The sequence below is a fragment of the Trichosurus vulpecula genome, chromosome 3 (assembly GCF_011100635.1).
Source record: "Trichosurus vulpecula isolate mTriVul1 chromosome 3, mTriVul1.pri, whole genome shotgun sequence".
Lineage (NCBI taxonomy): Eukaryota > Metazoa > Chordata > Mammalia > Diprotodontia > Phalangeridae > Trichosurus > Trichosurus vulpecula.
The window spans coordinates 202,828,446-202,844,315 of record NC_050575.1 but is presented as its reverse complement, the minus strand read 5'-3'; the positions used below and the strand labels follow the sequence as shown (position 1 = coordinate 202,844,315).

At 44.4% G+C, this 15,870-nt stretch overlaps 1 protein-coding gene across 1 annotated transcript in view; it reads right to left on the bottom strand.

Moving 5' to 3' along the window:
• Positions 1-3,966: 3,966 nt before the first annotated feature.
• Positions 3,967-15,870, bottom strand: part of SLC13A3 (solute carrier family 13 member 3) — a 79,213-nt gene continuing 67,309 nt past the window's right edge. Inside the window, exons 12-13 of the mRNA XM_036750874.1 lie at positions 14,303-14,440; positions 3,967-7,641 (exon numbers count right to left, since the gene is read on the bottom strand). Coding sequence (XP_036606769.1) covers positions 7,450-7,641; positions 14,303-14,440 — 330 coding nt within the window. The 3' untranslated portion in view covers positions 3,967-7,449. The remainder of the gene's footprint in view (positions 7,642-14,302; positions 14,441-15,870) is intronic.

Below are 15,870 nucleotides of genomic sequence, written 5' to 3'. Positions count from 1 at the left end.
TCCAAGGCAGAAAGAAGCTGTGGTTGGTGAACCAGACAAGGAGCTGCCCTGAGACAGAGGCATTCTTAGCTACAATAATCATGGACATAGTTTTCATCTGCCACTGATTTGCTGAGTGACCTTGGGCCAGTCACTGTCCCTCTCTGAGTCTTAATTTCTCCCACCTGTAATATGAGACAGTTAGACCCAATGATTTCATTGGTTCCTTCTATAATCACAGCTCATCCTAACCAGTCTCTCAGTCTCTGATGTCTCCCTTCCTTCCATGCTGCACACATTGTAGGAGTCATCTTCTGAAAATCCTATACTTCCATCACATTCCTTCCCTGCTCAAAGTACTGCCATGCCTCCAAATGACCTAGAAGATGAAGGCCAAATTCTTCATTCTGGCATTCGAGGCCATTCACAGTGTGGTCCCAACATACCTTTCCTATTTCCCACTGATCCCCTCCTCTTCAATCAAACTGGCTTTCTTGTTCCCCAAATATCACTTCTCATTGCAGTCATGGTTTATGCCATTTCCCCCACCTAGAATGCCCTTTCATCCTCTCTATATAGGAAAACCCGTTACATCCTTCAAGGCTAAACTCAATTTTTACCTGCTCCTGCAAGTCTTCCCTGACTACCTGAACTGTCAATAATCTTTTTCTTCTATGAACTCCTATGCACCTGACTTTTGTGTCCCACCCACATGCCACCTAAGACGGCTAATTATTTTTTCATGTGTGTGAGACTTGTCTCATTCAAACTGGCTGGTTCTATGAAAGCAGGCATGGTGCCCAGCACAGAGCCTTGCCTATAATAAGCTCTTCATAAATACTTATAGAAGGGGGAAGGAAGGAAGGAAGGAAGGAAGGAAGGAAGGAAGGAAGGAAGGAAGGAAGGAAGGGAAGAAGGGAGGAAGGGAGGAAGGGAGTGAGGAAGGGAGGAAGGTGGGAAGGAAGGAAGGGAGGGAGGGAGGGAGAGTCCTGTTCATGAGAGCAGTCTTCAAGTATGTAAATACTTTCATGTAGAAATATGGAAGAGAGGTTAGATTTATTCTGCTTGGCCTCAGAAGGCCAATAGGATGACACTGTGGAGAGGCAAGTCTCAGTCTGATATATGGAAAATTTCCCAACAATTAGAGCTGTTCCAAAATGGAATGGTCTGCCTTGAGCAGCTGTGAGCTTCTCCCCTGTGGAGACTCACAAAGGTAGGATGGCTACTTGATGAAGCCGTTATTGAGGGGACTTCTGTTCAAGGAGGGTTGGGCTAGATAACCTCTGAAGTCCATTCTGGCCCTAGATCTTTGATCCTGTGATCATACTGGGTCTTTAGTCAGGTTACTCATCTACTAAGACCAAAGTTTCTTTGAGAACTAGACAGATATCAGACATCTGGAAAGTGGGATATTAGCAAAAATTCTATGAGTCTATGGTAAACAATTGTTACCACAATCATCTCTCCCACCCCCACCCCGACCCCAGATCTCCCCACCCAAAGTGTTGCCTGAAAAAGCTAGAATGTATGCCTCCCTCTCAGGAGCCCTCCTGAGTGACTGATAAGTAACTGATTCTGGACAACTGGAAGAGCCTCTATAGCACCCCCTACTCCTGCCCTACCACCGAGAAGGAACAGTGGAATTTTAGGCTTTGTGATAGCTGTATGTAAGTGGAGGTGGCACAGTGGAAAGAGTGCTGGTCCTGGAGTTGGGAAGACTCATTTTACTAAATTCAAATCTGACCTTGGACACTTACAAGCTATGTGACCTTGGGAAAGTTACTTAATCCTATTTGCCTCAGTTTTTTCATCTATAAAATAAGCTGGAGAAGGAAATGGCAAAGCACTCCAGTATCTTTGCCAAAAAAAAAATGCCAAATGGGGTCACAAAGAGTCGGAGCCTATGTATGAAGCTGGATCATAGATTCCAGGGCTTTTCACCCCATATCTTGCAGCATCTGCCAAACCTGCCCATGCCTAGAGCTGGGCCCTTACCTCAGGACAAGCCAGAAACTTGTGGGGGCAGGTATGGCTTCTCTGAACTTTTGGGTTCTCCCCCCACCACCCACTGTGCTCATTAGCAGCATCTCTACCCGTGGGAAGAGGAAAAGGAGGGAGCAAAACTATAGTTTTGAGTTTGTCAAGATTTTAAGGTGCTCTGGGCCTGAAGCAGAAAAGGAATGTGTACCCCATCATAGAAGATTCCCTCCAAGTCTCCCACTGGATCAGGGCAACTATCAGGAGAAACAAGGGTATGTAATTCTATTGATGGGGTTGATATCAGGAGTATCTGGACATAGTCTCAGGGCAAGGGTATGTTGATAAGTGGTTTGGAAGACCTGCCTAGGAGATGTAAGCATGGTATCATAGAAGGAAAAATCAGAACTGTTTTGGGTCCACATGTGGGTGAAATCAGTAAAAGTAAGTGTTGGATAAGATCTAAGTGAGGTTTGAGAGTTGGTGTGCAGTAAAGAATGTCCATTGGGGTAGGATATGACCTAGTTTCTAGTCCCCTGCCTGCCCTGTGTGATCTGATGAAAGGCTGTAAGACTACATTGTGACCAACACAACAAATCTGGCTATGGGGTTTCTGAGCTGCTTCCTGGTTTCTGTTTCAAAAGGAAAGTCCCCTGCCAGGCATTGCGTGACCTAGGACACTGGGTCTCCTGATGGGGTTCAGTAGGGAATCACATCTCTCTGCTGCCATTAACAGGCTTATAATAATGTTAGTGCCATCTCTCTTTGCAATGCTTTCCCCCCAAACCTCAAAGCTCTTTACAGACCCCACACTAATGGCTCCCAGCAGGCAGGTGAGTTTCAGAAAACATAGCTATTGCCTGGCATGAGCGTAGCCAGGGAAATGTGAGCTGTAGAGAGGGACTGGGATTGGCCTTAAGCCACCAGTGTGTCAGGGACCGTTAGTGTGTTAAAATACAAAATAGAGCCTGCTGTTGGCTGCAAGTCTGAGGTCCTGTGCTGCCCCCATTCACCAGCCACTGCAGCCCAGACATGGCTATTGAGAAAATTCCAGCCCAGGGGTTTCAGGGAGCCTTGCTCAGAGCCTACTTGGAATAATGTATCTGGAACTGGGGAACAAAGTTTAAGAAGGAGTGAATTCAACCAGAGGAGGGTCACCAGGATAGGGAGATGTGTGTGCGTGTGTGTGTGTGTGTGTGTGTGTGTGTGTGTGTGTGTGTGAGAGAGAGAGAGAGAGAGAGAGAGACAGAGACAGAGACAGAGACAGAGAGACAGAGACAGAGAGAGACAGGGACAGAGAGACAGATAGGCAGAGACAGAGAGAGACAGAGACAGATACGGGAACAGAGAGAGAGAGAGAGAGAGAGAGAGAGAGAGAGAGAGAGAGAGAGAGAGACTGTTGTATGAGTCTTAGCTGAAGGAACTGGGGATGTTTAGCCTGGAAAAGAGAAGAGTTGGGGTGAGGAGAAGGGGAACAACACCGTGGGTGTCCTCGTAATAGTACCTGAAAATAATCCCAGTGAATGAGGGCTTAGACTCAGTCTGCTTAGCCTCAAAGGACAAAGCTGGAGCAGAACATTGAAATTCAGCTCATCATAGTGAAGACCTTGCTAACAAGTAGAATGGCTGACAAAGGAATAGGTTGCCTCTGTAGGCAGTGAGTTTCCTGTCACTGGAGATGTTTAAGAAGAGGCTAATTATATGTCAGGGATAGCAAAGTATGGATTCCTGGACTTAACCTCTGAGGCTTATTCCAGCTCTAAGGTGAATCCATGAATCTGTGCCATTTACTAGCTGTATGACCTTGGAAAAGTCATTTTATCTTTCTTAGCCTGCTCCGTCATCTATAGAATGAAGATCTTCTAACTACCCGAGTTAGTGGTTTTCTCTGTTCCCAGCTCAGGTTATGGGGGGGCCTGGGGGGGAGTTGCTTTGTAAACCATAAAATGCGGTAGAAATGGAGACCGTTTTATGCTTATTCTACTTCAGTTAGATCCAACCACAGCAGTGTAAGGTTCCAATTAAGGTCTTTTATTATATAGGTTTTATAATCAAGAATGCTCTGCAAGTCAAGACATCTCTAGATGCCTGCACCCGGGCTCTAGAAAAGGGCTCTGGAGCAGATTGTTGATACGCTCCCACCCCTTCACATGTAAGAAGACCACGAGGGAATTGCCTTATCAACAGTAACTGTAATTAAACGTAGACTGAGTGTCTGTCGGTACAGTTGCAGGGCTCCTAGTTCTCTCTTGTCCTCTCCCTTCCCCTGGAAAGGTTGCGATAGCAGTCGTTTATCCCACAGTATAACTAAGTTTTAGTCCCTGGTTTCCCCCTTCTAGGAAGATTGACAATTTTTAGCCTCTTTTCTAACTGTAGGAGGGAAGGCCTTGTCCCACATTATACAATTTCTGGTACTGGTAAACAAGTAGGTGGGGTAAATTGAGGAGAGGGAGGGTAGGCACCCCCTACAGGCATATTTATATTAAAGCAAAATAGAAATAAACCCCTGCAGTGATTTCCTGCTGCCACCAGCCCGCATAAAGCTAAGGCCTTGCTAGTTCTACACTGATCTCATGACCTGAAAGCTTGGTCTTTTCCAACATACACAAAGTGCAAGGTGTGCTACACAGAGCCCCAGGCTTCAGGCCAGGAAACGAAGGTTAAAATCCAGGCTCTGCCACTTACTAACTATGGTATCTTGGGGAAGTTCCTGTGGGCCTCAGTTTCTTCTTCTATAGGGTGCAAGAGGGGTTGGAGTAGACGGAATTGCTGGAAAGCCCTCTTCTGAACTCACAGTTCTAAGAGCTCTTCCAATTCTACTGTTCTGTGATGGAAAGTCCTTTACAGCTGGCATTCTATGTTCTAAGGGGCCTTCCAGCTCTGACGATCTGTGTTCTAAGGCCTGTGACATAAAAAATGAAAAACCACTTCTGTCATTACACTCAGTTCTGACATTCTATGCTCTAAGGCGCCTTCCAGCTCTGACATTCTCTGTTCTAAGGTCACCCCCGCTCTGACATTCTCTGACTCTATGATTCTGAGTGAAAAAGAAAGAATGATTTATAAATGGAGATGAAGAATAAGTGGAAATCACTGGTGCCTATAAGTCCTTTCATTGAAAGTACAAAAAATCAACCAGATGAGACTTTGTGGTAGATCGGCAATTTTTTTCCTCTCATAAATTTAAATAACATTGTTTGGGATAGCATGTGCTAACTTCCAGTAAGGTGCATCCCATTGAAGGAAGTATGTTAGGAGGGGGAAGGTATGACCCAGAAAGGTTAGAACTCATCTCTCCTTTCCAAAAACACTCCAGGGGGGAAGTCAGTGTGCACGTCTGAGGGGGAAAGAGAAAGTCACTGGCTCAGACTGGGAATTCCAAGCTGCATTGTGTCTCTTTCACCCTCTGCTCCTGGATGCTCTGGGTGTGAGAAGCCTACTATAGATGTGTTTTCTGCTGCCTCCCTGATTATATGTTCCAGAAATCTGCCAGTATCACAGTGCTTTGCACGAAAATATGAAACGTGATTCCCCGGGAGAGGTGGGGGTGTCCAAGTCACAATTCTGACTCAGGACTTGAAGTTCTGAAAATCAGAATGAACCAGATTGGTCCTTCAGTTAAGGGTTTAGCCTTTTCTGCTCAGGAGGATCCCAGAGATGGCAGGGCAGCCCCATCTAAAATGCCTAATTTGGACTTGGAATTAGTCACCAAATCTTCAGATGATCTCCTGCTTGGGGGACAAGCCCTTTGGGTGGGTCTTCTAGATTGCTTGTTAATCCTCTTTTTAAAAGGTCTGGAAATTAGAGACTGTGCCACGGGAGCACTAACCAGAGAGACGATGTTGAGCCTGAAAGGAAAACCTAGGGGATAGGGCACAGTTATCACCTCGAAGCATTTGAAGGTCTGTTGCGTGGAAAGGAAGTGAGACTCATTCACTTTGGCTCCTGAGGACAAAACTAAGAGCACTTGGGAGAAGTTGGGCAGATTTTGGCTTCATGTTAGGGAAAACTTTTCAATAATTGGAGTTGTCTTAAAGTGGGAAAGGGCTGCCTTGGGAGGTGGGGGTTCCCTGTCACTGGCAAGCTCCGAGCAACAGCCAGATATCCCTCAGTGAGATGCTGAAGAAGGGATTCTTGCTCAGGGAGGGCTGTATTTGAAATCTCCAAGGTTCCTGCCATCTGTGTGATTCTGCACAAGAGATGCCACAGCCTTGATTTCCAAATCACCGTACTTCATTTTAACTATCCCCTTGTTCCCTTGAAACACTGGTCTGTTTGACATGCCTCCATTTCCTGATCTGTAAAAGGAGGGAGTAAAACTAGGTGGCTGCTGAAGTCTATGATTTTGTGGCCCTATGCTTGATTGACTATGGGGCATTCTCATGGAATATGGGGCATTCTACAAAAGCCTACTTAATCTGTGTGTGTGTGTGTGTGTGTGTGCATTGTGTATGCATATACATACATGTGCCTATGTGCTTAGAATTTAATTTGGCTCCAAAATAAAAAGGTTTTCTGAAATTCAATGGCACTGTGATATAAAAACGATAGTCCTAAAAGCCATTGTAGGAACTGAAACAATCTAATGAGGTAAATGTCCTATAAAAGAAATGCAAATTCTTATCCGTCAGATAATATTTTCAAGTCTGTTGTAGCTGAAGGAGCAGAGGTGGCTGTGGCAGGAGAGCTACTGACTGATCTTTAATGAGCTTAACCTAAATCTGTAGGAGCTCTTGGGCCTCATTGGAAAGGCAACATGGTGTAGCGGACAGAGAACAGGATGTGGAGTCAAGAGCCCTGCATCTGGGGCAGCTAGGTGGCACAGTGAGTAGAACACCGGCCCTGGAGTCAGGAGGACCTGAGTTCAAATTCAGCCTCAGACACTTGATGCACTTACTAGCTGTGTGACCTTGGGCAAATCACTTATCCCCAATAGCCCTGCCTTCCCCCTTCCAAAAAAAAACCCCAGCAAGTGCATCTAACACTTACTATGACCATGGACAAGTAGCCTCCCATCTCAGGGCCTCAGTTTCCCCATCTGTAAAATAGGCATAATAACACTTGAGATACTTGTCGTGATACTTTGTAAACCTTCATGGGGCATAAAAAGAAGACTTCTTGGAACCCAAATCCTTCAACAGCTGCTGAGGCCTACAAAAACAAGGCCCAACTGAATACTAATGGGAGACCTTGGGGGTAAAGGAAGTAGCTTCCTGGAATATCTGGTTCAAGGCATAGCTGTGCTCTGTCATGTGGGAGTTGGGGGCTGGAGTGGAGGGTGGTGGTAGAGGAGGAATGTATCCTCTGTAGGAGGCTCTGCAGGAGTCCTGAAGGTCTCCTTCACCTGGCAGTTATTTGATCAGAAACAAAATCACTTTGCTGGCCAGTTGGAGATGAGCACCAGGTGTGGGGGATGCCCTCTGGGAGGGCCTGGCTGGGATGGGAAGGGCCCTATCCCAAGTGAGTCCTTCGAGCAACCCCATTGGGAGGGGCTCAGACATTGAGGAGGGGCTGAAGGGTGGTGGTACTGTTGTACTCGTCAAGGAGCAGCGCCGTGACATTGCTTGAGTGGTCCTCTGCCCACGCTGGGAAGGTCCCCAGCTGGAAGATGCTCTGGGCCCATGTATTCATGGCCAAGTTAAGCAGCAAAACACCTGCAAGGTTCATCAGGAGGCCTGTCCGTACCTGAAACACACAAAACCCCAAAGACCAAAAGGTTCACTCAACAGCTCTGGATTGAGTTCAGAAAAAGTCATACGGTTGGCAGAGAGATGCAAAGGACATCTGGTACAAACCCCTCATCTTAGAGATGAGGAAACTGAGACCTGGAGATGTTATGGGACATCTGCAGTCACCACAGTCAGCTAGTGTTCAGACCAAGGTTCAAACCTAGGAAATCTGAAGCAAAGTCCTGCTTCTTCCATTAACTTGATGGCTAGGTCATTTAAATTTTCTAGCATTCAGTTTTTCCATCAGTCAAATGGGGATAATAACCCTGGACCTACCTCCTTAACAGTAAGACTGTAAGACAGGAGTTCTTAACATTGTTTATATCATAGACTCCTTGGGCAGTCAGTCTAGTGATGCCCCCAGACCATTTCTCAGAAGAATGTTTTTAAGTACATAAAATACGTAAGTACATAAGTACATAAAATACATAAGATTATGAAGGAAACTACTTGTGTTGAAATACATTTATCAAAATATTAAAAAAAAACCCAACCAAGTTCACAGATTTCAGGTTAAGGGGAATGAATATATGAGAAGAAATATAATGGTAAGTGCTGTCCATACATATACAAAGAGAATTGTGATTGTTTTTATAGGAAAGAGTATGAGAACTTTAACATCCCTCTTAGACTCATTTAAGGGCATTGCCCCATTGAGGGCAAGAACCAAGACTTATTTATCTTATTTAAAGGTGGCACAGTGGATAAAGCATTGTGCCTGGAATAAGGAAGACAGCAGTTCAGTCTGACCTTAGGCACTAGCTGTGTGACCCCAGGTAAGACATTTAACCTTAGTTTTCTTGTCTGTAAAATGGGATAATAATAGTACCTATCTTCCAGGGTTGTTGTAAAGATCAAATGAGACAATATTGGTAGAAATGCTTAGCACAGTGCCTGGAAGATAGTGGGTGCTTAATGCTTCTTCCTTTTCCTTGTCTTTGTTCCATCCAAGCTCCTAACACAGGCCCCTACATAGAGCAGGTTCTTAGTAAGTAAGTAAGTAAGTAAGCTGTTTGCTTAATGAATGAAACAAATGTATCCCTAATACTAATGGAATGTCACCTAGAATGAAACGTGGAGCATAGAATGTAGAACCTGAATGAAGGAGGGAACTTTAGAACACCAACTAGCAAAGCTAGAAGGGGCCTTAGAACATAGACTAGCAAGGCTGGAAGAGATTTTAGAACACAAATTAGCAGGGCCGAAAGAGACCTTAAATATAGACTAGCAAGGCTTGGAAGAGACATTAGAACACACACTAGCAGGGCCAGAAGGGGCCTTAGAACATAGACTAGCAAGGCTGGGAAGGGCCTTAGAACGCAGGCTTGCAGGGCTGGAAAAGACTTCAGAACACAGAGCTTGGTTGCAGGAAGGGATTCTAGAGATGATCTAGCTTAGATTTCTCATTTTCCAGGTTGAAAAACTGAGGTTCAGAGAGGAAATGACAAGGTCACTCAGCTTATAAATGGCAGGATCTAGAACCCAAGCCCCTTGACCCCCAGTCCAGGTATTTTTCCATGATGTAATAGTGCCTCTCATGGGGCTGAATCTCCAAGCTGGCAAACTTTATTTGCAGTTAAACTTTGCTCTACATATTCTGAATACCCTTTGGGAGGAGGGCAAAGGTATTCACTCCATTCATCCCAGGGTAGATGTGAACTTGGCCCTGGTTGAAACAGAGGTACCCAAGACTGAAGTAGTGGAGGGCCAGAGATGTCTTGTGAAACAGGATGCTCTGCTCCGCTGCTCAGGCCCAAGAAGGGATGAACCCACGGCTGAGGAAAGTGGGTGGAAGGTCAGGCGGGAGTTTGGTGATCAAATGTCTCTCAGTCCTTGGAGTGGCAGCCTAGCATAAGGTAAGGAATATTGGACCAGGAATCAGAAAATCCAAGTTTGAGGGACAACTCCAGTGTGTGTCACTTGTGTGGCTGTGGACAAGTCCTTCATTTCTATGAACCTCAGTTTTCTCATCTGTTCTATGGGAACCTCGATGGGCTATATCAGGAAAGGCACTTTGTAAACTGTAAAGTATGACAGCAACAAGACAAGCTGTGGTTTTTGCCCAAGTTAAACATTTCTGGGCTAAGCAGAAGATGTATCAGGGGGGCCTCAGCTGACAATCAAGACCTCATGACTTAGAGCTGGAACTTCCATACCTATGGTACAATCCCTTTTGAATGCATGAGGAAAGATTGCAGAGCCTCTCAGCCTACTTGGTCTCCTCCTCTTCTCCACTTAATAGTATTTTGTTTTTTCAATTACATGTAAAGATAGTTTTCAACATTCATTTTTATAAGATTTTGAGTTCCAAATTTTTCTCCCTCTCTCCCCTTCCTCCTCCTCCCCAAGACAACCAGCAATCTGATATAGGTTATGCATGTGCAATCTTGTTAAACATATTTCCAATGTCAATATTTTGACTTGAGAGTTTATTCTGCTGAATAAGCTTGACCCCAGATCTTTAGATTCTAGCAACATAGCCCAGTGTAGTGGAAAAAGCACAAGATTTGGGATCAGAAACTACCGTTGTTCAGTTGTTACCATCATGTCTGACTCTTCATGACCCCATTTGGAGGTTTCTGGAGTGGTTTGCCATTTCCTTCTCCAGCTCATTTTACAGATGAAGAAACTGAGGCAAACAGGGTTAAGTGGCTTGCCCAAGTAACCCAGTTAATAGATGTCTGAGGCCAAAGTCGAACTCAGGAAAATGAGTCTTCCTGACTCCAGGCCCGGCCTTCTATCCACTGAATATCTAGCTGCCTCTGCGTTCAAATCCTGCTTCATCTATTTACTGAATCTTTGTGAATCTGAGAAAGTTACTTTCTTCTCTGGGCCTCAGTTTCCCCTTTGTGGGTTAGTTAGTCGTCAGTCAAACCTTTTTCTCTGTCGGTCAGAGTAGAGAGGCGTTTACAGGGAATGAAGGTAGATGCACTGAAGGTCTCAACCTGGGTAGCTGCTTAAAACTTTCCGGCCCAGCTCAAATCCCTTCCTTCTTCCCTGACTTTGCTGCCCATGCTGATCTCTGCCCTTCTCTGAATTCCTATTGTCCTTACCATCATCACCATATAATTTATTACTTAATCCCTCTCTGACTGTGTCAGAGTTAGAGTTCTTGGAGACCAACAGGATTCATTTTTAGTGACACGGACTCCCTTAGCTGCCTGGTGAAGCCTATGGACCCCATCTCAGAATAGTGTTTTTTAAATGCATAAAATAATATACAAAAATTATTTTAAAAAACCCCAATTATATTAGAATACAGATATCAAAACTTTTTAAAACTAAATTCACAGACCCCTGCCCAAAATCTATCCATTGACCACTTGTGGGTCCACAGCCCTCAAGTTAAGAAGCCCTGATCACCTCTCATTCTATAGATGAGAAAACAGAGCAGAAATGACTTCTCCAAGATCACATGGCAGCCTAGCAGCTGAGCTGGGAACAAAACTTAGGTCTCTTGACTCCCAAACCAGCCCTCCTGGGTACAACTTGTCTTCCCCATTAGACTCTAACCCCCTTGAGGGCAGGAGTCTTGTAATACTTCTGAACCCACACAGCACTGAACAAAAGATTTCAGTAGGAACAAAATAGTGGAATGACTTTCACTTTAAGAGATTTAGAACCTCCAGACAACTTATTCAAAAAGTTAAGTTCCTTCTCTGCTCTCTACCTTTGAAAGTCCAAACCAATCCAATAAACATTTGTTAAGCACCTTAGAACAGCAACCCTGAGGGTCTTCCCCTCCCGAGTTGACTTTTTTTCCTTTTTTTTCTAATTAAACAGGCCATCCCTTGACTCACTTCTTAAAGAGGCCTAGTCACTGAATGGGCATTATTACCTCACTCTGAGTACATGAGAAGACCTTAGCCTGACAGGGCCAGGGTCTCCCAAGACATCCTGGGCCATCTCCAGTCATTCTGGTGAGTATCAGGCCACTGGCCCCAGATGGCTCTGGAGGAGAAAGTGAGGCTGGAGACCTTGCACAGCCCTCCCTCACTCAAATCAAAGTCAACTGCAAGTCACGTCATCATTTCCCTGATGTCATGGTCCTCTTCATGAACTAAGTGCCAGGCACTGTGGCAACTGCTGGGGATACAATTAACAAAAAGAGAGACAGTCCCCTGCCCTCAAGGAGCTTACATTCTGATTGGTATCCTTTCTATGGTATCTCTAGTCATAATCCTTAAGTTCCAAAGAGTCTGATCATTAGATACTAGCCGTGTAGGCCAGCATAATGGAAACAGCATGAGATCTGGAGTCAGAAGACCTGGGTTCAAACCCTAGTTTGCTTACTTACTACCTTTGTGACTTTGACCTCAGTTTCCCTCAATTACTATCTATGAATTGAAGGGTTTGAATGGCATGACCCCTAGGAACCCTTCTTAACTTTAACACTGTGCATTCTAAAAGTCACTCAGAAACTCTGAATTTTAAACTGTGTAGGGTCCTTCCAGCTCCAAAGCTCGAGGGCTGCTGTAGTAGCAATTAGATCTGAAGATCTTTCCCGCCCATTAATAGGCCATGTGACCGGCTGAAAGCCTAAGTTACATGGTGGGAGAAACTTCTTCCTAACAGGAAAAGGAAGTTATGTCACAGGAAATGCTGAGAGAGAGAGAGAGATGTTATGGCTGCTAATGGCCGCCCGCCCTCATGATTGTTAGAACTGAACAGGCTGACTTAGCTGTACTGTGAGTTTGTTTTGGGAAGACCCCAGCAGGGGGTCAGAGAGGTTTTGGGATGCTTAGGCTCCAGGTTGTGATATTGTGTATGGAATGTTTTACTGCTGTGATAGACTGGATAAATGTCTTGTGGGATATGGTCCTCTGGTGTCTGAATAAACGGTTTGCTTCTTCTACCTTCTCTGTGGAGAGTCTCCTATACTTTGCGATACAGAATTACATAGGCATTTTGACCCTTGTTATCTATGTTGTTATCATTGCCTTACTGTTTCAGCAGCCACATCTGAAAGACAAGTCATCCAGGAAGCCTGAAGCCTGTCTGCTCTTGGGGTGATCTAGGTGGAGGTGATCAGTACAGAGACCCGAGGTGCTTGCCAGAGGAAAGGCCATCCCTAGAACATGCAGCCCAGATTCAGGGAGGACACTCCAGCACAGAGGCCTCCCTGGAGAGAGTGAGAAAGGCACTAATGAGTGTTCCCCAGGCTCCTGGCCCTTGCCTGACACTAATTAGCACTTAAATAAGCTACGTCAGGCCTAGAAACAGAACAGACAGAGGTATGTGATATTCAAACAGAGGTTTTTTTCTCTTTCTCTCTTTTCTCCCTTTGGTCATCTGTGTCTCTGGAAGGGACCTTAAAGACCCCATAGTTCAGCCCCCCACCCTTTTATAGCTAAGGAAACTAAGGCACGCTTTCTCTGCTGTCCATCATTTGATGACTTTCTGTATAATCATTTATCAGACTCTTGCACAGAGGGTAGGGGCATAGGGCCACAGCTAAGAATAAACCATTCATGTTTGGCTTTATATTACACATGATGAGGGCTTTTAAAGACAATCTGCCTTCTTCAACCTTCTTAGACTTAGGGGAATATTGAAACAAACCTATGGCCCCCAAATGTCCACCAATAATAACAGCTAGCATTTTTATAGTGCCCTAAGGTTTGCAGTGCACTTCACAAATATTATCTCACTTCATCCTTACAAGCTGGGAGGTAGGTGCTATTATTAACCCCGTCATACAGATGAGGAAACTGAGGCAGATGGAAGTTAAGTGTTTTTGATAGGAAGAGAGGAGAATGATAGATTTAGAGCAAGAAGATTCCTCAGGGGTCATCATCTGGTCCAACTCCATTTTACAGATGAGGAAACTGAGACCCAGAGAGGCAAGCCTTCTTGTCCAGGTAGTAAGCAGCAAAGCTTGGATTTGAGCTCAGATCCCCTGATTCCACACCCAGTGCTCTTTCCATTACACCACACCAAAGATTCCAGTACATCTAGTCTTAAATAATATTATTTGCTCTGTTCAAGAAGTCAGGGATGTCCTAGAGTCACGGACTGTCAGAGTGAGGAGGGCCCTTAGGACACAGAACATCAGAGCAATTTGAAGACCATCTAGTTACACTAGACTAGGAGTTCTCAAGCTTTTTTGTGGCATGGACCCCTTGGCCAGATTGGTAAAACCTATGGTATCCTTCTTAGAAGAATGATCTTAAATGCAGAAAATTAATTACACAAAATTCAAAGAAGACCAATTACACAGAAATGCAGGAAATCAAAATACTAAAAGGTTGGAGTTCACAGATCCCTTGAAATCTATTCACTTGCCCCTTGGGAGTCTATGAACCCAAGGTTAAGAACCCTGATCTAGTATAAACTCTTCATTTTACACATGGGGAAACTGAGTCCCAGAAAGAGGAAGGGGCTTGCCCAAGGTCCTACAGGTGATACTGAGTGCAGAGCCGGAATTTGAACTCAGGTATTCTGACTCCGAGGCCAGGGTTTCTTCTGGCTCTCTTCCATAGGCTCACTAAGCTGCAATTAAGTTTTCTGGGCTCCAACCCTGGAGATCACTGAAGTGGCATTGACTTCACAGGCTCCTCTAAGCAACCCGCCTCTCCCTCCTTGCTGAAGCTCCCAAATGTCTCCTAGGAAGTTACCATGTCTTTGACCAGCAGATGTCCAGAAGCAAAGGCGATGGAGTTGGGGGGTGTTGACACTGGAAGCATAAAAGCATAGGAGCAGCCAACTGTGCCTGGGATCATCAGATACAGGGGATGGACTCGAAGGCGAATGGCCTGACCCGAGCGGAGAGAGGGAGGGAGGAAACACACATCAAACAGAATGTCAGAGCTGGAAGAGACCTTTGAGATCATCCAGTACAACCTCCTCATTTGATTATTCTATTTTGTTAATTAAATATTTTCTAAAAACCTTAACATTGAACATCCATAGTCAATTAAACCTGTTTAGTAACTGCATTTAAATTAATTCCAACAGATATAGTATTATCACTTTTCAGCCATTCCCAAGTCTTTATCAGGATTCTTTCTTTGTCAATTTATTCTTTTAAAAACTGTTTTGTTTTTTGGGTTTTCTTTCTTTCTTTTTTCTTTTTTTGGAAACTGGGTCTCCCTATTTCACCCTGGCTGGAAGTATCAGCAGTCACCCACAGCCTTGAACCCACTGCTGTCTTTCCAGAAAAGGCTTGTTTGCCCCTCCCTAGGCAGCCTGACAGAACTCTCCCCCAGGGGGCTCACCATATTTAGTGTCAGACTTAGTGAGGGTGCCAAATTGACTGTAGCCAGTGCAGCTCAGAACTCCTAAACTCAATCAAGCCACCAGTCGCAGCCTGCCCCAGTATCAGGGATTACAGGAATGAGCCACGACATTGGCCGCTGTCTTTTGTTTCTACATCGGCAGCGTTTCCAGTGTATCCCTCCCCCTCCTCCTCCTGGAGAGTCATCCCTTACGGCAAAAAATGAGAAGATTTTTTTAAAAGTTCAAAATTAGCCAGAAAGTCTGACATTTATCCGTAGTGTTCCTCACCCATAGTTCTCCTCGTCTCATATCTCTTCTCTGAGGCCAAGCCTGGTCATTATCATCTCATAGTTTTCAGTTTTCAGGTTTTCTTGTTGATTTCATTTCCATTGTTGTAGGGATTGTGCATACAGTTTTCCTGTTGCTGTTCCCTTTATTTTGCATCAATAATTCCTTTAAGTTTTCCCATGCCCTGCCATTATCCTGTTCATCACTTCTTATAGCACAACAATATTCCACTATATTAGTCCACCACAACTTGCTCATTCATTCCTCACATGATGAGTCTCTACTTAGTTTCCAGTTCTTTTTTGCTATAAATATTCTAGTGATTATGGGACCTTTTTGTCATTTGACCTCCTTGGGCTATATGCCTAGCAATGGAATCTCTGGGTCAGAAAGGTATGGACATATTAATCTCCCCCTCCTTTTTATTTTATTTTATTTTTACTAACTAATATTTTATGCTCCGTTTCTTCACATAATCATTAATTCTTAGTGACTTTTCCTCTTGCTTAGTTGTTGATAATGTGAATTTCATTTGCTGGTTCTGTTTTTTATTAGTTTGCATTATTTCATAAAGGTTTTCTAAATTTTTTGCATTCCTCATATTTGGTGGTCTTAATTGTGTTATAGTCTCCCCTTTCACCAACATACCATAACTTCTTTAACTATTCCTCTATTTTTT